The following is a 19474-nucleotide window of genomic DNA, read 5'->3' as shown; positions in this document are numbered from 1 at the left end:
TTTAAAGGACCAAAGAAAAAGTGAAGGGGCAGTCCACATATATATTCCAGCCAAATCTTTGCTGACATTATTTTATGCGATATATATGAGTTAAAAATTTGTTTAGCCAATCAAATGAGGCGTTACAATCAGAATTAAATTATAATGAATTAAATCATGCATACACTGCATATTATCATCTGGGTTTTTTTCTTTCTTTAACTTTTCTAATGCAGTGAACATCTTTGGCGTAGCGAAGCATAGTAAACAGTTTTCTTTTAAATTTAATGATTATGTATATGAGAGAGATAGGGGCAATTAATTTTTGCATTATTTTGGTTTTTTGTTGTCGTTAGTTTTTTTTTGTTTTGTTTTGTTTTTGTTTTTTTGTTTTTTTTTTTGGGGGGGGGGGTGTTTTTTTAATATTTAATACTTTTGTTTTTTAACCGCTAGCTGTCAGATTCATTCCGCTACAGGTAAATTACAATGAATAACATGGAATGTTGTCATAATATTTCCGACAACACATCAGGCAGTCTGTGGCGTTTTAATTGAAAACAACTATTTATAGCTCAAAATGCAAGGATTGCATAACAATATTTACAAGGTCGCTGCGCAGAACGACCGGGGTTTTTTTGTCCTGAAACTAGGATACACGAGTGTTGCTAAAACACGGAACGGAAAACGGAACGGAAAGCGGAATGGAACGGAAAACGGAAAATCTTATCTAATGTTATTTACTTCACAGATTTGTTAATCATGCTAAAAACGATATACTTTATGTCATTTTTTAATTTTGTTGAAAGATTAGCAATATTAAATTATTAATTCAAGAATAATTATTTCCTCAAAATTAAAAGTACATGCATTGACCACTATATTCTGTCCCAAAATATCCTCGATTCACATTTTGCAGAATAACTCGATATTTATATATACTTCTGGGTTCAAGCGATTCTCTTTCAGAAGCATTCAACATTTTCATTATTCTTTTTTTAAAACGTCCTCTCTGGCTCATCAGCTGGTTTTAATACACGGCTGAAAATAAAGAAGTCTACGGGGTTTTGCATTTCAACATCTATTTCAATTGCACCTTTTACAGGTATATGTATTTTTTTTAAATCGTCGAAATGCGCTGCATGAATATTTTGGGATCGACAGATTATAGTCCCAATTTACAATTGGGACTATGTCGTCAGTCGTACGGGGTTTTTTTCCCATCTCAATGATACTGTATCGTCTGTATGATTTAAGATCGTATAGAATACCGAAAATTCAATGTTGATGTAAGTATATATATCATATTTGAAATATAAAAATACTCATAAAACACAAGAAACACTTTCATTAACTGCGTACGTTATGCTGATATGCAAGCAATACCTGCAATAATTTGCTTGTTTAATCGTGTTAATGTTTCACACTCCGTATACATTTGATTTTTTCCGTTTCATACTCAACTAAAGCCTATTGAATACAATGCTATATTTGATAGACATTCATAAGAATATCAATAAGACAGCAACATGTTGATAATCATGCATTAGATATGGATAAATGATACAAAGTAAATCGTTTCTGGCCAGTGTATACCCTTTTAAAGCGATACATGGGTTATTTTCCGTTCCGTTCCGCTTTCCGTTCCGTTTTCCGTTCCGCGTTTTAGCAACACCTAGGATACACAAACGCAAATTATACCAATGGCTCACATTCATTGATATCGTGGCCGAATAACCCGTTCTCGCATACAAGATGTAAAAATGTACGTATAAACTCGGTCTTTTCTGGGAGAATAATTCTAATTGATCGATCCTTCAACTCAAAGGGGTTCAAAGGGGCATGGACACAATTTTGTTTTTCAAATTTAAATTTTGATATGTTAAATATTCACAATGCTTAGGTAAGGTACTTCCAATGGTCACCTACATTTTAGCTTCAGTTGTCATAATCGTGTAGGATTCTTTGCGTCAAATACAAAGGCTGTACATAGTGCTTAATCTGATCATCTTCTGATAAATGTTCCTGACAACATTTCATGAGTTCTAGACTTGAGATATGAAAGTTGTTGGTCGCTGAAATCCGCATATTTGTTAATATAAGATTAACGGGAATCCAATATCAAGTATCAGAATTAAGAGTAAATCGTGCCGCTTTTATAACGTACAACAAAGTACTGTTGAGATAAGAGCTGCATATCAGAGGTTTTTAAGACCTTTCTTTTTTCTTACTAAGTCTATTTGATCATCTAAAATCAACGTTCGTTGGGTCCCTAACAGACCTATTTACAATCACTTGAAGAAAAATTGTTGGCCCCTTCCCTTTTTAGACTAATGCAATTGCTTTAATTTGAAGGTTGCAGTTTTTGGGAGTTGATTTTAATCAACTCTCATATGTAGTTATTCTGGCAAACCAAAAATGAAACAGCGTTTGGACCTAAGCACAAATCATCACCGCTGACAAGACTTAGTTCTCGAAAATAATCGATAAATTCGCTGTAATGAATTCTGAAGCACTGTTTTTCAAGGAAACTTATTTATAAATACCGTTAAAAAAGTCAGATTTTAGATGGTAGGAACAATTTAGATATTTTTGTAGTGGTATGTATTCCTACGCTAGAGCTTACTATAGTCTCGTTCAACCAGACGATCGGTGGTTTCCGTAAATTTTCGACAAGCAGAGAATCGGGAGCAAAGTGGACCGAAAACCCTTGGCTATCGAAGATGTCCAAAAACAGAAAGTATCACTTTTCGAGTTCGACTTATTTCTTACATTTCTAAATGCTTCATAGTTAGGAGAAAACATGAGTCCTGTATTTTATTTTTTTAAAATTGTTATTATTCTAAATAAATAAACAAAATTTATTTAAAAATGAAATGCTATCTTTTTGAAAGTTTCATTTGTATATTTTTAACTTTTAATGATATTTTACAATGTTTTTGTTCTGAATTGTTTAAAAGACTAAACGTGGTCCCTTAGTATTCTAATGTGTTTACAGAATATATAATACAGTTCATTTACACTGTTATTATGATATATGAGAATCGGGAGCAAAGTGGACCGAAAACCATTGGCTAGCGAAGATGACCAAAAACAGAAAGTATCACTTTTCGAGTTCGACTTATTTCTTACATTCGTAAATGCTTCATAGTTAGGAGAAAATATGATTCCTGTATTTTATTTTTTTTTAAAATTATTATTCAAAATAAATTAAAAAAAATTATTTAAAAATGAAATGCTATCTTTTTGAAAGTTTCATTTGTATATTCTTATCTTTTAATGATATTTTACAATGTTTTTGTTCTGAATTGTTTTTAAGACTGAACGTGGCCCCTTAGTATTCTAACGTGTTTACAGAATATATTATACAGTTCATTTACACTGTTATTGTGATATTTTGATATTTGGGTTTTTTATAACTCGAGATTTCCCATGCAGTCATTGGGCGAAAATAAATTCCGGAAATTGCACCAACGCTCAAGGCTGAAATTTGTATGTTTACAATGTGTAAACAATGTGCAAATGTTCGATGGTTTTCCTTCCGTGTACTTGATTCAAGACATCATCTATTAGAAAAGTTATTGACTTTAGAAACAGTTGACGTTTGTCTCGATTGTTTTCTCATTTGTAAACTGTAAAACAGACAACTCATTAGCTACAGATATAGACCAATAGGTGAACAGAATGATTGAAGCTACACACAAATAACACTTGTTACAAACAAACAGAAACTTAATGTTCATTGACCCCAACATTAAACTAGTATCATCATGGGAAATGATAGCGTCCCTGTGTCTTTTGGGGTTTTGCAATTCTTTTAATAAACAAATTTAATTTAATTTTTTTATTGGACCCTGACATACTAGTATAAAATTTGAAGAATGTACATCATTTTCAAAATATAAATATCGTTTTACAAATTGTAAACTTGACAGAAGATGGGCATTAATTGAATTTTGAAATGTTTATCATGATAAAAAGACCACCTTTATATCTCTAAGCGACTTTTATTCTGAGCTACCAGTAAGACATCGACTTTTTTGAAGTGCTGCCATCCTGTACAACTGAATATCAAGGTAAACACTTCTTGCTTGGCTAATATCTGCACAGAGCGGACCAAAACTTTTGTCGAAAAAAAAATCAATTGACAGGAGGTCATACATGTTGTTTTGTATGCAAATTACACATGCAAGAACAGAGCAATGCTTTTATTAAATTCTACATAAAAATGGAAGTCATCGATGTCCACTCTACAATAACTTGTTTAGAAAAAGATATAAGATTGCTTATTTAAGTCTAAAAACTATCAGTCGGTTCAAAGCATGATTGTCTGTGTCTATGGAGGTACATTAAAGTTATATTTTCATTGAAAAACATTTGTACATGTTAAAATTAATTCGTTGAGTCCTACCCCACTACTAAAAAAAATTCTAACTTATAGAACTGGAGAAAAAAAACTTGGGTTGGTATTAATATGTCTGTCACATTCACAACTAGATTGTTTTGAATTGACAGTTATTTTTGTTTTACGTCAACGTGAATACGTTATTTGTAAGTTGTTATATCAAGGATGTTATGTTTTATCGCTAAGTTTCCCTCCAACTGTTGAGAATTTGGCGATAAATAAATAACGTGATATGTAATATAAACGAGTCTTTTCCGATCTGCTTAATGCCTTCATATAGATCAGGTCCAATACAATCACTAGATTTAGCTATGTAGCTTGATTTACCTACATAGCTTTATTTACTTACCAAGAGTAGGTTTATTTTGCTTCTTTTTTGCAGTTTTGCTTTTCTATGTAAACTAGACAAAAAAGCAAGGAACTGTTAATCAAACTTTGTACTCTGTTGTTTCAAAAATGCAATCCAAAGCAACAGTAGTTCAACATTGCTGCTTATAGGTATTTTAAAAAAAACATGCATTTCCATTGTATACGTAACTACATATATACCACCTTGTATGCGATAAGGCATGGATAAGTCCAATTGACTCGCATTGTGCTGAATAATTATCATGTTGACCAAAACTGTTCTTCTTTGTGAGACACTTAACTCTCAGGGCTCTGCAATTGCCTGCAAGAGGAACATTTCATAAATTGATTTCAGATCTGTTCAAAGTTGTGAATTCTTATTGTATAAAACGTGCTGTTTCCATATCTTTAAGAATAGATCGTTCTGTACTAGTTACAAATTTTTATTCCAAGAAAACCTAATGCAGTCTGTGTAAACCGGAAAGCTTAAACACGAAAACTGCTTGTCGATCCTGTTCACAATTCTATACAACAACCCGCGACTTAATTTACTACTTCGGATTAAGATTGCTAAGTCTCCATTTCATTTAGCCAGTGGGCTCCTCTATTGATTTGAAAATCCATGTCCCGTCATTGTTATTAAGTTATTTTTTGCTGGCGTTCGAATGTGCGTGGATTTGTGAGATTTTTTTTTGTAATACATGTATGTGCAAATGTGCGCCTTAGGTTCGAAGAGCGTGAATAAGTGGGTTTCTATTCGCAATACATGTATGTGGAATGTGCGCCTTATGTTCAAAGTTATGTAGTTTCTTGATCGTCTTTCAGAATAAAGAAAAAGTAGTTGTCTTTTAATCAGATTCAGATTTAACTTGATATTCGACTTTGAAAAATCTGGTTTCCTAAATTTTCACCAAGAGTTACCCCACTTGCATCTAACAAGGAAAACGTAAGAATTACGCAAAGTTAAACAATCGTTGCAAGTTTATATGAAGCGTAGCGGACCGCAATTACTTAATGATGGACTATACTTAATTCTTGTTTGCTGTAATCTGGTACCGCAATTTTCAACACAGTGCTCAGACAGTAGATCCTATCACATATTTTATGGACTGAAAACTTAAAAGATGCCCAGTGTAAAGGTTTGAACTTGCTTACTATCACAACAATTGCTAGAAATAATCGGGAGAATGTTGAATGGTATTAACTATTTCTATACGAACACTCCGAGACTTTATTGATTAGCGTATACGTTTCAAGGAAACACTTTATGATTGTCTGTACCTTTATATGAAAAGCAATTCTCACCTAATGGCGATGTTACACAATGTGAACTTGAGATGTAAAGTAGTGGGGCAAAATGAACATGTTCTACATAAGCGGATTTTTGTCAACCATTTCAAAATTGAAGCAAATCATCTTCGCTAGTCAAGTGCTTTAGTCCACTCCGGTACCACAAGTAAGAAGAGAGGTGCGGATCAGAAACCCTTGACTTGGGAAGATGACTCAAATAGGACGACATAGAATCTTTGCCCGTATAGGAGAAGAAACAGTGTAACGGGGACTGGGGAATAGACATTAGAATAAAGCGAAATGCTTCATGATATAGTGACATCAAAAATAGCAAGAAGATGCCATTGAAAGTACAATGGATATACGTGTAAGAAGGGGAGAAAAAGTTGAAAGTTTGGGAAGACCAATAAGTGTATATAGGGGAGAAAAAAAAGAAACCTTTTAGCAACAGAATATTTATCAATTCATGATCGATTTAGATTTCTGTCTAATGCATTCTGAAACAAGCGAAACAAGAAATCTAGAAGCAAGAACAGATAAGCGTGGACCCAGGGAATTTCCTTACTTATGAAGATAATTTTCTGTGTTAAAACTTTGATGTTTCCCTGATAATGTGTACAGACAGTAGCATGTGGATAAAAGAAAGGTTATCAAAATATTGTAATAAAATACGTCCAAAACAAACAAAAGAAAAAAACAGAGCGTATTTGTATAATTCGAGAGAATGAATACATTTTACACGTTTATTAATGGAATATTTACAAGCTTAAGGATGGAAATGGTAGTAAATTAACTGAATCGATATTCTAAAAAAAAGTTGGCAATCTATTAATCATTTCGATTTTTTCTTCTTTTAAGAAGTATGCTATATAAAGTTGTCTCTCTAAAACCACCCAAAACCTGTGAAGACTGGCTTTCAGCACAGAGTTATCGCTCTTATTTATGTTATGCTATAATATGAGCTCAATGAATATACCTCACTACCTCTTTGATTGAAGTTCTATTTAAACGTACGATGTCCAGATTCAATATTTTGGTGTTTCATTTAGGAATCATTGCAGTAAGTAAAATTTTTGATGTTTGAATTTCGCTTGATGATAACAATGAACATATGTGTTTTTTAAATATAAAATTAGGATATTGTTTATTAATATCGATACTTAGGCTTTACAAGGAGTTAAGTTATTCCAAACTTCAAAACTTACTGGTCAGCAGAGGATGCTCACTCCTCCACGGCACCTGATCCTACCTCTGTATTTTTTTTAGGTCTGTGTTGCTCCGCTTTGAATTTGTATTTCGTTTTGTGGATTTTTTGAGATGGTTGACAGTTTGTTATTGTCATTTTTTCATTGAATACATCCAATCAGTTTAGAGACGTTGAAGTACATGCAAACAGATGATGGAAAATGAAAGGTGTCAAATTCAACTTGTTTAAAAACTGAGAGATTTAAGAATAATAAATGAACAGAAGGTATGTCTTATATCTTTAGATATTTCTTTGTTTTTCTATGGTTTTTGACGTATGTTAAAATTTGGTTTTGACATGAATCATAACAAAGGATATCGACGTCAACACAGCCTAATGGAAGCGTTCTGTCCGGTGCGTTTTGTATGAATGCCATTATATATAATATGGCAAGGTACACAGGACAGTTTCGGAAATCGCATCTGAAATTTTTCGGTGAAAAGAAATGTTTCTATACACGAAAGTTGTGCCTATTGATTGAATACATAATATATATGATTCTAATTTCTTCATTAGATAAAAGACAAATCTTATAATAAGTACATTGTTTTTACATATGAATTACATGAAGATGTGCGGCCATTTTGTACATTTAAGAATAAAAAATGTAAAGATTACTTGAACTGTGCAAAACTATCCATATATGTTGTCAAAAGATAAAAAAAAACCCAATAAATATGACGTTATATATGTTGTTTGTTACATATTACATTATGCTTACAAGAACAGAACAATACTTTTTATCATTTAGAATTCCGCAGCTACAGACTTAAATTCAAGATTTTAAAAAAATTTGAAGGGATGTTATCATTGTTCACTCAACAACTATTTGTTGAGCAAAATGTCTAAGCTTGCTTATCTAAGTTGAAACCTATTCGAAAAATTGGTCTCAGAAACAATCAATTCTCACGATATATATTTGTCTGTGTCTATGGAGGTATATTGAAGTTACATTTTAATGAAAAACGTAGGATTGGTATGGTGATGTCTGTCATATTCAACACAGATTGTTTTGAATTGACATTTGTTTTTCCATGAAAATTAAACGTCAATGTGACTAATAAAAATTTGGCACACTATTTTGAGGCAAAGTTACAGCTTTAATATGCAAGATTAAACCTGTTCCCCAACAAATAGTTGTAAAGAGGACATCATTGAACCCCCTTCATATTTTAAAAGATTTTTAAATCTTCAAAATGAGTCAACAGCTGCGCAGTTCAAGAGCTGTTCTAAGTTATCGAAATTGCATTGTTCTGTTCTTGCATACAATACAACATGTAAATTATCATATTTATTGTTTATGAAGTATATCATCTTTCCCTAGAGTTATGATCACAAAGAGTGATTTAGGATATACTTTTGAAAAATGAGAATTTTTTTTCGAATACACTTTCCCCAACTTCTTATTTTTGTAAATCAAATGGAATTTCTATAGAAATCCATCAATATGAAAAACAAGTGCATGCATATACTAATCTGCCAACACTGTTGTTATATTGTAATTAGAATGACTGTGTTTGAAGATTTGTGTGAACACACCATTAGTAATATTTCATTGTTATCGGTAGCAGTACGCAGGCGAATTACATTGTAAAGTAATGCAATTACATTATCAATACTTCATGAATTTAGGCATTAAGTTACCATTACCATTACTAGATTTTTTAAGTAGTGCATAAAATTACATTTGCATCAGAAAAGTAATGCATTACCATTACCATCTTGCTGCCCATTGATGACCAATGACAATTTATTTTTATTAATTGAATTTAATGGTCAATGGTCATCAGTGGGTAGCAAGATGGTTTTACATTTAGGCCTATGTAAAATACACAATATATTAATTTAAAAGGGGAGAGGGGAAAAGGTGAACGATTAAAACCTTTTTTTTGGGAAATCCTTCTTTGATCCTTCAGTTGTATTTGCAGTCATGAGTGTATAAATCAGTTGAGATTTTGAGATCATCAAACATTGTTTTATTGTAGCTATACAGTATCATACGACATATGTTCTTCATCCACGTACATGTATAAATTATTTTATAATCTGATGTTAGTAAAAAAATTGATTTAGTATGTAATATAAGCAGCAAATAACTTTTTCAAGGAAGAGGAGCCTTTAAAAATTTCAAGGTATATTCTATCAGTTGTATATTCAAGCTGATAAATCAAGGTTTTAGGAAAAATACAGCCACGGGTCCATATTTTCTGCGTAATTTATTTTTAGTTTTTCGTAGGAAAGGGGGGTGGTTTGTTGGTCCGGACCTCTTACCTTTTCTAGAAATACATAATCAAGCAGTCGAGTGTGTCAGAGTTAACCGTCTGAACAACTCCAACTTAATATGCATAGTCATAATATGGGTATGTGGGCTACCGTTTCAAAACACCATTTATATCGGCCTTTGAAAACAGAAATACTATCAATAACCCTGCTTTCTGTTTATTATCAATTATTTTGGGAATTTAATGTAAAAAATAGAATGGCCTTGACCAACGTTTAACAAACAAGAACAAAATATTACCGTGTTTACAACTGAAATCCGGAATAGGTCGGTTTCCTCGGCTCATCACGAGTTATCTTCCATTAGGAAATAGCTACAATAAACAGTGAGGTACACTGAACTAGGTATGAGTCGGTGTCGCTGTGTTTGTAGGCCAGGTAGGTCATTCTGTTATGCCCTTGTGTGATTTATTTTCTGATATTATGTCTATTGCAGGCACGTATCTTCGGGGGGGGATTAGGGTCTGCCCTCCCCCTTCACTTTTTCTCGCAGCAAACAAGTTGCCCCCTTACCCTTCCACTTTTTTGGAACATGTAAAAAATTGAAGTGTAAAGGAAAGAAATTGCCAGTGAAATTGAAAAATATGTACAAGATAGTTTGAGAAGTTTCTTGTTTTCATTTTTTTCCATTTTGTTCTTTTTTGGGCTACACAAGATTTTTGGATGAGTCTCCCCCCCCCCCCCCCCCCCCCCCCCCCACACACACACAGACTTCCATAAACGATTATGCCAGCTTGTATTAGTTGGATTTACAACCTATGCCAATACATTTATATCATAGATAAATAAACGTTAAGTTTACAACCATAATGTAGCATTTTTGATATAAACAAATTAAATTGATTATGCCATTCAAAGCACTCGCGTCAATTTCTTATAAAGATACTGTGAAATATAGAAACTTCAGTGCTTTTTTTTAAAATTTGTATGTTTAGAATTCGGTTCTTGGATATTTGTTGATTCTTATATATGCATGCATGAGTGCATTAAAATCATGGTCAATCCGCTCTTTATCCAACCTCATAATTTGGCGTATAACGTGATACGTAGTTGTATTTATCAAAATTGAAACAAATTCGAGTGATAGAGATCTACTCAACTTGATCAACTCCGGACGAATGTTACCTGTGGTCTCTGCTACTAATGCATTACTTTGTACTATGAACACAGAGTCTATTCAACAGTAATTTGATTTTCCAGTTATGATAATCATATATGTTTAATTCAGTGTATAAAAACTATCGATGATGACATCATTCGGGTAAGGACCTACCTTAACGTAATGGCTACAGCAGAAAAAATCTGGTTCTTCCGATCCTTCACAAAATGGTTATTGTGTTTGCTACCTTCAGGTGTATTCTGTGAATTTTACAATTTCAGGACAAAGTGTGTGATACTAGAGGTGACTGATTGAATGAAGTACTTTGCTAGCTTTTCATTCCTTTTCTTATCATTTAGTGGATTTTAAAACATTCCGATCAAATGATATACAGACAGACTTTTTTACTGGATTTTGGACAATGTAGTTAGTTGAACATAAAGTAGAAAAAACGGATGTTGTAATTCTCTGGACTGAAATATCTTTGATGAGTTGAGGGTAAGGTTAGCAGATGTGTATATATATAACTATACTTTGTCGAAAGATATCATCGATTCATATTTGATTCATATTTTTCTTACTAACTCAACATTTGTAAATACCTTCGGGTTCAAACGATGTTAATTCAAAAGTAAAAAAATAATTCTTTTGCCTTCTCCCCCAAATTTTCTCGCAACAAACATTTTGTTAATTAAGATATAGATCTTTAAAATTAACAGACTTTGTTTTTCAAAAGTAAAAAATAATTCTTCTACCTTCTCCCCAAAATTTCATTGCAACAGACATTTTCTTAATTAAGATATAGATCTGTAAAATTTACAGAATTTGTTTTGTCTTGGACTAAAATTAATATTTTTTTTTATTGTCAAGTCTTTTTGGATGAGTCTGCCCCCACCTCCACCCATCGATGTTACGTGCATGAAAATAGGGGCCTAGTGTCGATTTAATAGTATTATTCTACATGTATACACTGGTTAAGATCACAGGGGCCAAGTCCGTTTTACATTAATTTTAATTTAACCATATATCGAGTTGATTTATGATTACATTGAAATTAGTGTCAAAAAGGGAATGGTCCCTGCATGGGGTTCAGATGCTAATTACGACGGAAGAAAAATACGTTACGTCTTTTACAATTTCTTATCGTTCATATTTGCCTTTTTATCAAATTATTGGTTAAAGCATTTGTTGAATTGATTTTGAAGGAGTTCAGCAATATCTATATTTACCAACCATTGTTTTTGTTGTTTTTTAAAAGCCTTAATATTTTAGTTACTTTTTATTTACTGCTACCCATTGAATTCCTTTCATGTGTCATATAAATGGGTTTCGTAATTTTTTTTTCTAAAATTTTAAACTTTATCTTTCTAAGAATTACAGTAATATCCTATATGAACGAGTTGCAAATCGGGTACCTCATTCAGCTATCAAAAAATGTATAGATATACATTTATGTTTACCATAGGTTTCTACTATCTTATTGTTTTATAACACTAAAATTTTGCTTTGAATATTAAATTGTAAGATCAACGGAAACTTGTTTTATAGATTGTAATAATGGTAGTAAGTCTCCGTTACAATAAGTTGCTCTTGAATGTGTCATGTTGTAAACTCTGTTTTTACTCCCAAATTTACAACATAACATTATATCAAATTTACAACATGACATTACATCAAATTTACAACATGATATTACAAAAAATTTACAACATGACATTACATCAAATTTACAACATGACATTGCATCAAATTTACAACATGATATTACATCAAATTTACAACATGACATTATATCAAATTTACAACATGACATTGCATCAAATTTACAACATGACATTGCATCAAATTTACAACATGACATTGCATCAAATTTACAACATGACATATGTCTGGTGCCCTTAGGTTCTACTTTTATTCATATACAGAGGTTTAAGCTTCAAGAAAGCTGTCCTAGTGTGCATTCATCATTGTGTCTGAGTTGAGTTGAACATATTTTATTGACTAATGCCAAAAGGATTGGATACAAGTTTCAAAAACTTAAAAAGTCCTCTCCTTGTACATAAAATTTTTCAATTACAATACCATACAATGCCAGTTAACATCTATAACAGTTATAGTACATTTAATGAAATACAAATAAATCATTACTTTTAAATCTAGAATTATAATTAGGATGGATAGAAAAGTTATGTAAATAATTTAAAAACTTAAATAAATCTTCCACACTTTTGTATAAATGTATGAACTTCTTTAAATATTTTTATATTTTCATCATAAGATAAAGTTTTGTCATCCAAAGTATCAAATGTACATCAACTATATTCAAAAAGTTCAACGATAAAAGATTATGCATAATTGATTGTCTTAGTAATGGATATTTTTTTTACAAACGAAGAACAAGTGATATGCATCTTCTAAACTTCCACATGAACACATTGGGTTGTCTATTATGTTACATCGATATATATATCATATAATTGAGAATACAATTTTGCCTTAATTTCGTATGAATGATATTTAAAAATTTCTTTTACACAAAAGAGAAATACTTAGGAGGCTTTGTATAATCGCTCTGTGGCGTTTTCTTAAAAATATTCAATGAAGTTGCTCCTTTGGTATTATTTCACAAAATATTTCACTTAACGAATAGTGTCAGAAAAAAATGACTTGTTAAAAACTTCTAGTCTACATCTAAGCAAAGAATAGTTTAAGGAGTTTCTAGTATTAGAGTAGGAAGAGGCATTTCTAATGATAGGAGTTATATCTTTTAGATAAGAAGGAACAAGATTATTATGAATTTTGAACATAGTAGATAATTTAAAGCAGGCTCGTCTCATTATTAATGGTTACCATCCTGTTTTAAATAAAAAAAAAATTCTTGAGGCTATGATTAAAAGACCCGAAACTATTCTTGCTGCATATAATTGAACTTTTTCAAGGTTATCCATATCAAATTAGGTACATCCAGACCAACCTTCAACAGAATTCTCTAATTGTGGTCTTATAAATGATACATTTGAATTTTGATGTATGTATATATAAGTTGCTCTGTGATCACTGAGTGTATGACTAATAGTGCCTGAGTCATGGATTTTGCTGCAAGAAGAGGATCTATTAAAGTGCATGTATGCTCAGTGATCCTTTTAGGTGTATGTATTTTATTTGTTAATATGTTCGAGTTTATAATTGTGTGGGTCTCATGTGTGGAAATAAGGTTGAGAAAATTGACATTCAGATCGCCAAGAACTATGATCTTAGAAGAGATATCATTAGCTCTTGATCTTTCAATGGACCATGAACATTTTTGCCAAAAAGTACTACTAGAATTTGGTGGGCGATATGCACAGCATAACAGAATATTTTCAATAGCACGCGGTATTTCAATCCATAAGATTTCTGTACCGTTGGCCTCTAACTCATACTATAGAGTCAGAAATATATATCATTACACCTCCCACATAGTAGTTGCGATCTTTACTAAAGTTAGTTTTGTATCCCTCTATGTTTGAACTGTCATTTTGTCTATACAGGCATGGATATGGTACGCTGGTCAGTGACCTTTTTCAGAAGCATTACGTGGTAAAAGTGGGCACATTGATGTTCAGCACAAAATGAAAAGCAAGCATTGGATAAGAGTATGTATTTGGTATGGTATGTATTGTATTAATTGAAGTACATGTATAGAGGCAAATCATGCAATCAGCTTTTTATACACATGATAATTTTAAACATGATAATTCTAGTATATCTTATATCAAAATTAAATAATTTTATATCAGATATGTTCCAGTAGCCAGTAGTAGGCATATGTCTTATATTAAATTAAAAAAAAAAAATTTTTAGAAAGAAGATGGAGGACGCGCCTGGCATACTGTCGTCGTCAGGGATGCAGAAACCCACGTGTTACTCGCTAACCAACCAAATTAAAAGGAATGAAATCCCATTTAACCTACAGGTTTGTTTTAGACTGATATAGTTGAATGTAACAAGGGAACGTAATTAAGGAATAAGGAATCTTATGAGGTGATAATTTCCGTCGGGGCGTGATGAAATCCAATAAAGCCCGAAGTGCTTTATGATCGATTTGATCACGCCCCGACCAAAATTATCATCTCATAATATTCAAAGAATGATCCCTTATTACTTATATTTTTATAATTATCAGCAATTGTACGATTAAATATTTGAATGTATATAATCAAACCCCGCTTGCGCCCTAATTATACGTCATTGGAATTTTCGGACTGTATAGTACAATATCGATACGTAGTGTTATCATTGACAAAGACACTGGAAAATGTAAAAACTGTATATATAACATAAGCGATGTTTATGTTGTTAAGATTGTTCCATGATCATGCAACTTAAGTTTGCAATTTTAGCTTAGTCTGTATCTTAATCTTAAGTCGAAAATCAAATTATATGTTAAAATGCTCCATGATCCCGGAGCCTGGGCTCATAAGCTGTCAAAAATTTTGTCCTGAAAGAATGCAAATTAGATTTAATATAAAAACTCAAGGCAAATCAAAATGGATAACAACTGTTCTTTATTGAACAGTCAAAATAGCATCCCAGTGTTGAGCGGAGGAACTTTTGGCAACAGTTTCCTTATTCATTCTCACTATCTCCGGACACCATTTACATGTACAATGTATATACTGTTCAACAAATAGCTATCACGTAAAGTATTCATTTCTTAACAGTCGCCACAAAGTTAGGGCAACATTTAAAGTGGCGCCTTCCGTAGTCTACGGTGGTGGTCCATGCCCGTTTGTGAAGCCTTGCGTCTAGTTCACTTTCAAAAAATGAAGCAAATGATATATAGATTATGTAAAGGTAGAGAGTTTAAACTGATACTCGACTAATTGAACATATACATGTATTTTTTATTATTACTGTTCAAGACCAATTGAAACTTCATCAACAGTGAGAGCAAGGACAACATAGACTCATCGGAATGTCTTTCATCACTCGGCAAACCTCGGCTGATCAAGCGTTAACATATATAAGGTATCTCAAGAATATGAACTAATTCAGGGACTAAGTTGGACAATTTTTTTTATTCTTCGTTGTGTGCTGAATACGACCATTTCTCGCTAAGGATCATTTCTCGTCAGTGCATTGTTACGTCATTTTATTGACACATATTATATAATATATATAATATAAATGACATAACAATGTATTTAATCCTCGCCAGTGCATTGTTACGTCATATTGTTAATCCAATAGATGACGTACGTAACAATGCATTGATGAGAAATAGTACCTGGCGATTGAGAACAGGCCCCGCTGCCACCGCCATTTTTAAACCTTAACTCAAATCCTTAAAGAGACAGTGCATGGATTTGAGGTCAAAACTTACACTTGAGGCTGAGTATTGACTTAAGGAAAGTTGCATGGTCGCACGCCAGTATAATGATACTGGCAACAAAGAATAAGGAAGTTTTCTTGGTTGTTCTCTACATGCACATTTATAATACCTCAACATGAGAGTTAATTTCATAGCTACACTCTGTGTTCCTGTTGGACTTGATCCACTGTGAAGTTTCCATCTGTTTATGTAGCTGAAGTTGCACAGTTTGTTTCGATCTGCGAAACGTTCACACGTGCTTTTGTAGGTAGTAGTTGATATTTTCACTTTTTGGCAAATTATTGAAGAACGATAGCAGTTTTCTCTATCCTACAAATGACTGAAAGTCCTGTACCATACCAGGCACGTAGCATTTTTGAGCAGCAAAGTTTTTTTTTTAAAATTTACATACAAAAAATTCAATTAACATGGAAGTGCCCCCCCCCCCCCCCCCCCCCACCGGATTAGGATTTTCAGAATTTTGGAAAGTACACCTTTTCCTTATTTTGTTTTTTTTGCTTTTCAAGATTTTTTGGATGAGTCTGCCCCCCCCCCCCCCCCCCCCCGCCCCCCTTCAAAAACGATGCTACTTGCCTGCTTACAAATCATGGAACGTCTTGGAAGAGTCCGAACGACCCCGTGAATCACGGCACTGTACGGCGGTAAACAGAATGTTTACGAAGATCGACAACTCTTACACCTGGAACAATCTAGATAATCTGGCCCTCAAGGACGAACCCGTGTGTGCAGTGCGCAAATCAAGCGAAACATCATTTTTAGGAAAACGTCTGACTACGACGGATATTCATTCCGTAAGTTTATCAGTTTTATTTCTATTTTCTACAGTGTCAGTTGCATATTTTTACTAACGTGATTTTTTTCTTATTTTTATATTTTAGCCATATTTCTGTGTTGATCGAGTGTGCATCATAACTTGATTGCGCATTGCCCTTTATGTACTACGCAGTTCGCTTTTCGCAATTGAAAAGTGAACTGCGTTCTAATTTAGAATTCATATTTGGGTGGCAGGGGATATTTTTTTAGTCGAGGAAATGTGAGGCAGATAGTGCTCATATATGTGATTTAATTTTTCAGTGGATTTTGAAATTTGCTAAAATTGCTTTGCACGCAGGGACACGTGGTCCCGACTCTTGAGAATTTTTAAACATTTCAGAATAAAATAAGTACAACTTACATATAGCACTATATAGAATAGCCAGGGACGGTCTCAAAATTTTCTGAAAAATTGCCCTTTTTTCCACATTTTCACGGGTCCAGCACCACGCTCCAGTCCCGAGCAACTGCCATAAACTAACATAGGATTGGTAGCGTAATGTATACCCATGCAAATAATCACCAATTGATGGGGGGGGGGGGGGGGGTCAATCACCTTCTTTTCGAGTGACATTTCGTGTTCTGAACCCACCCTTCTTTTCAAGCACAAAACCGAAAGTGAAAATTTTGGCCACAGTTTCGCATTTTCATTCCATATCTGATGAAAAGTGCTACCAGTATTAAAGTGTCATATATCAATGAAATTGACATGAGCTCCTCTGTCCACAAAATGAATGCAATAAATATTCTAGCAATTTATAACCCTCAAATAACCAGCCAAATCTCAGGTTCTCCCTTTATTTCAAAATTTTGACGGGTCTTTCCTTCGAAACTATCCCCTGCCACCTTAAAAGGGGGCCTGAAAATTTCAGGGTCATCTACTGGTATTATACTTTTACCACCCTGAAAATCATCTCTACTTTTTAAATTCGGGCTTATTTGCAATTGAAAAGTCAACTGCGTTCTAGAACGCAGTTCGCAATTCAAAATTTAGAATTCATATTTGGGGTCTGAAAATTACAGGGTCATCTACTGATGGTATACCATTACCACCCTAAAAATATGGTGAAGCAGTCATCTCTACTTTTTAAGATTCGGGCTTATTGCAATTGAATAGTGAACTGCGCTCTAGAACGAAATTTGCAATTCAAAATTTAGAATTCATATATGGGGCTTGAAATTTTCAGGGACATCTACTGGTGGTATACCATTACCACCCTGAAAATATGGTGAAGCAGTCATCTCTACTTTTTAAGATTCGGGCTTATTTGCAATTGAAAAGTCAACTGCGTTCTAGGATGCAGTTCGCAATTCAAAATTTAAAATTCATGTATGGGGCCTGAAAATTTCAGGGTCATCTACTGGTGGTATACCATTACCACCCTGAAAATATGGTGAAGCAGTCATCTCTTCTTTTTGAGATTCGGGCTTATTTGCAATTGAAAAGTGAACTGCGTTCTAGAACGCAGTTTGCAATTCAAAATTTAGTATTCATATATGGGGCCTGAAAATTTCAGGGTCATCTATTGCTTGTATACACTTACCACCCTGAAAATATGGTGAAGTGGTAATCTCTCCTTTTTTAAGATTCGGGCTTATTGCAATTGAAAAGTGAACTGCGTTCTAGAACGAAATTTCATATATAGGGCCTGAAATTTTCGGGGTCATCTTCTGGTGGTATACCATTACCACCCTGAAAATATGAAGTAAAGCGGTTATCTACCTATTGAGATTCGGGCTTATTTGCAATTGATAAGTGAACTGCGTTCTAGAACGCAGTTCGGAATTCAAAATATAGAATTCCTGTATGGGGCCTGAAATTTTCTGTATCATCTACTGGTGGTATACCATTACCACCCTAAAAATATGGTGAATCAGTCATCTCTACTTTTTAAGATTCGGGCTTATTTGCAATTGAAAAGTGAACTGCGTTCTAAAACGCAGTTCGCAATTCAAACTTTTCATTTCATATTTCGGGCCTGAAATTTTCAGGTCATCTACTAGTTGAATACCATGGCCACCCTAAAATGTGGTAAAGTGGTCATCTCTACTTTTAAAGATTCGGGCTCATTTGCCATTTAAAAGTGCACTGCGTTCTAGAACGCAGTTCGCAATTCAAACTTTTGAATTCATATTTGGGGCCTGAAAATTTCGGGGTCATCTACTGGTGGTATACATTTACCACCCTAAAAATGTGGTGAAGTGATCATGTCTACTTATTGAAATTCGGGCTTATTTGCAATTAAAAAGTGAACTGCGTTCTAGAAAGCAGTTCGCAATTTAAAATTTAGAATTCATATTTGGGGCCTGAAAATTATAGGGTCATCTACTGGTGGTATACCGTTACCACCCTAATAATGTGTTAAAGTGGTCATCTCTACTTTTTGCTGATTTTACTATCTGACGGTTATTTGAGTTTGCCAGGGGGTTCGAGGCATATTTTTGGTAATTTTATTTTGATTTAAAGAAATATGATTTTGCAGGGTTGGGGACCCCATGCCCTGTAGATTCGCGCATGCTGAAGCATTGTAAACGTTAGAAAAGGTAAAATAAATGCTGGTCTAAATCGTGACCAATCTCTTCAAATTTCAATATACATATTATATTATTCTAAGTACTTGAAATGAAGAGAACGAACGCTTT

General features: G+C 33.3%; 1 protein-coding gene and 1 long non-coding RNA gene across 11 annotated transcripts in view; one reads left to right on the top strand and one right to left on the bottom strand.

Moving 5' to 3' along the window:
• Positions 1–1659: 1659 nt before the first annotated feature.
• The window catches only part of LOC105320283 (uncharacterized), a 44856-nt gene continuing 27041 nt past the window's right edge, over positions 1660–19474 (top strand). For 4 of the 10 annotated variants that reach the window (XR_010710135.1, XR_010710130.1, XR_010710129.1 and 1 more), the window contains exons 1-6: positions 1660–1741; positions 2332–4052; positions 14175–14295; positions 14488–14599; positions 15549–15654; positions 16525–16809. Coding sequence is in view for 2 of the 10 variants with exons in the window: in XM_066073334.1 (XP_065929406.1) it covers positions 16534–16809 (276 nt within the window). In the remaining 8 variants the exon portion in view is untranslated. Of the gene's footprint in view, positions 1742–2331; positions 4053–14174; positions 14296–14481; positions 14600–15548; positions 15655–16524; positions 16810–19474 lie in introns of those variants that run through there. The other 6 variants (XR_010710134.1, XR_010710132.1, XR_010710133.1 and 3 more) reach the window with 4 other exon arrangements.
• Positions 15169–19405, bottom strand: LOC117683881 (uncharacterized). Its single transcript, XR_010710136.1, has 2 exons — positions 17193–19405; positions 15169–15439 (listed from the first exon to the last, which is right to left on the bottom strand). It is a non-coding gene; the product is annotated as an uncharacterized lncRNA (long non-coding RNA).

This window comes from Magallana gigas, chromosome 10 (genome assembly GCF_963853765.1).
Source record: "Magallana gigas chromosome 10, xbMagGiga1.1, whole genome shotgun sequence".
Taxonomy (NCBI): Eukaryota; Metazoa; Mollusca; class Bivalvia; order Ostreida; family Ostreidae; genus Magallana; species Magallana gigas.
This window is presented reverse-complemented; position numbering and strand designations above follow the sequence as displayed.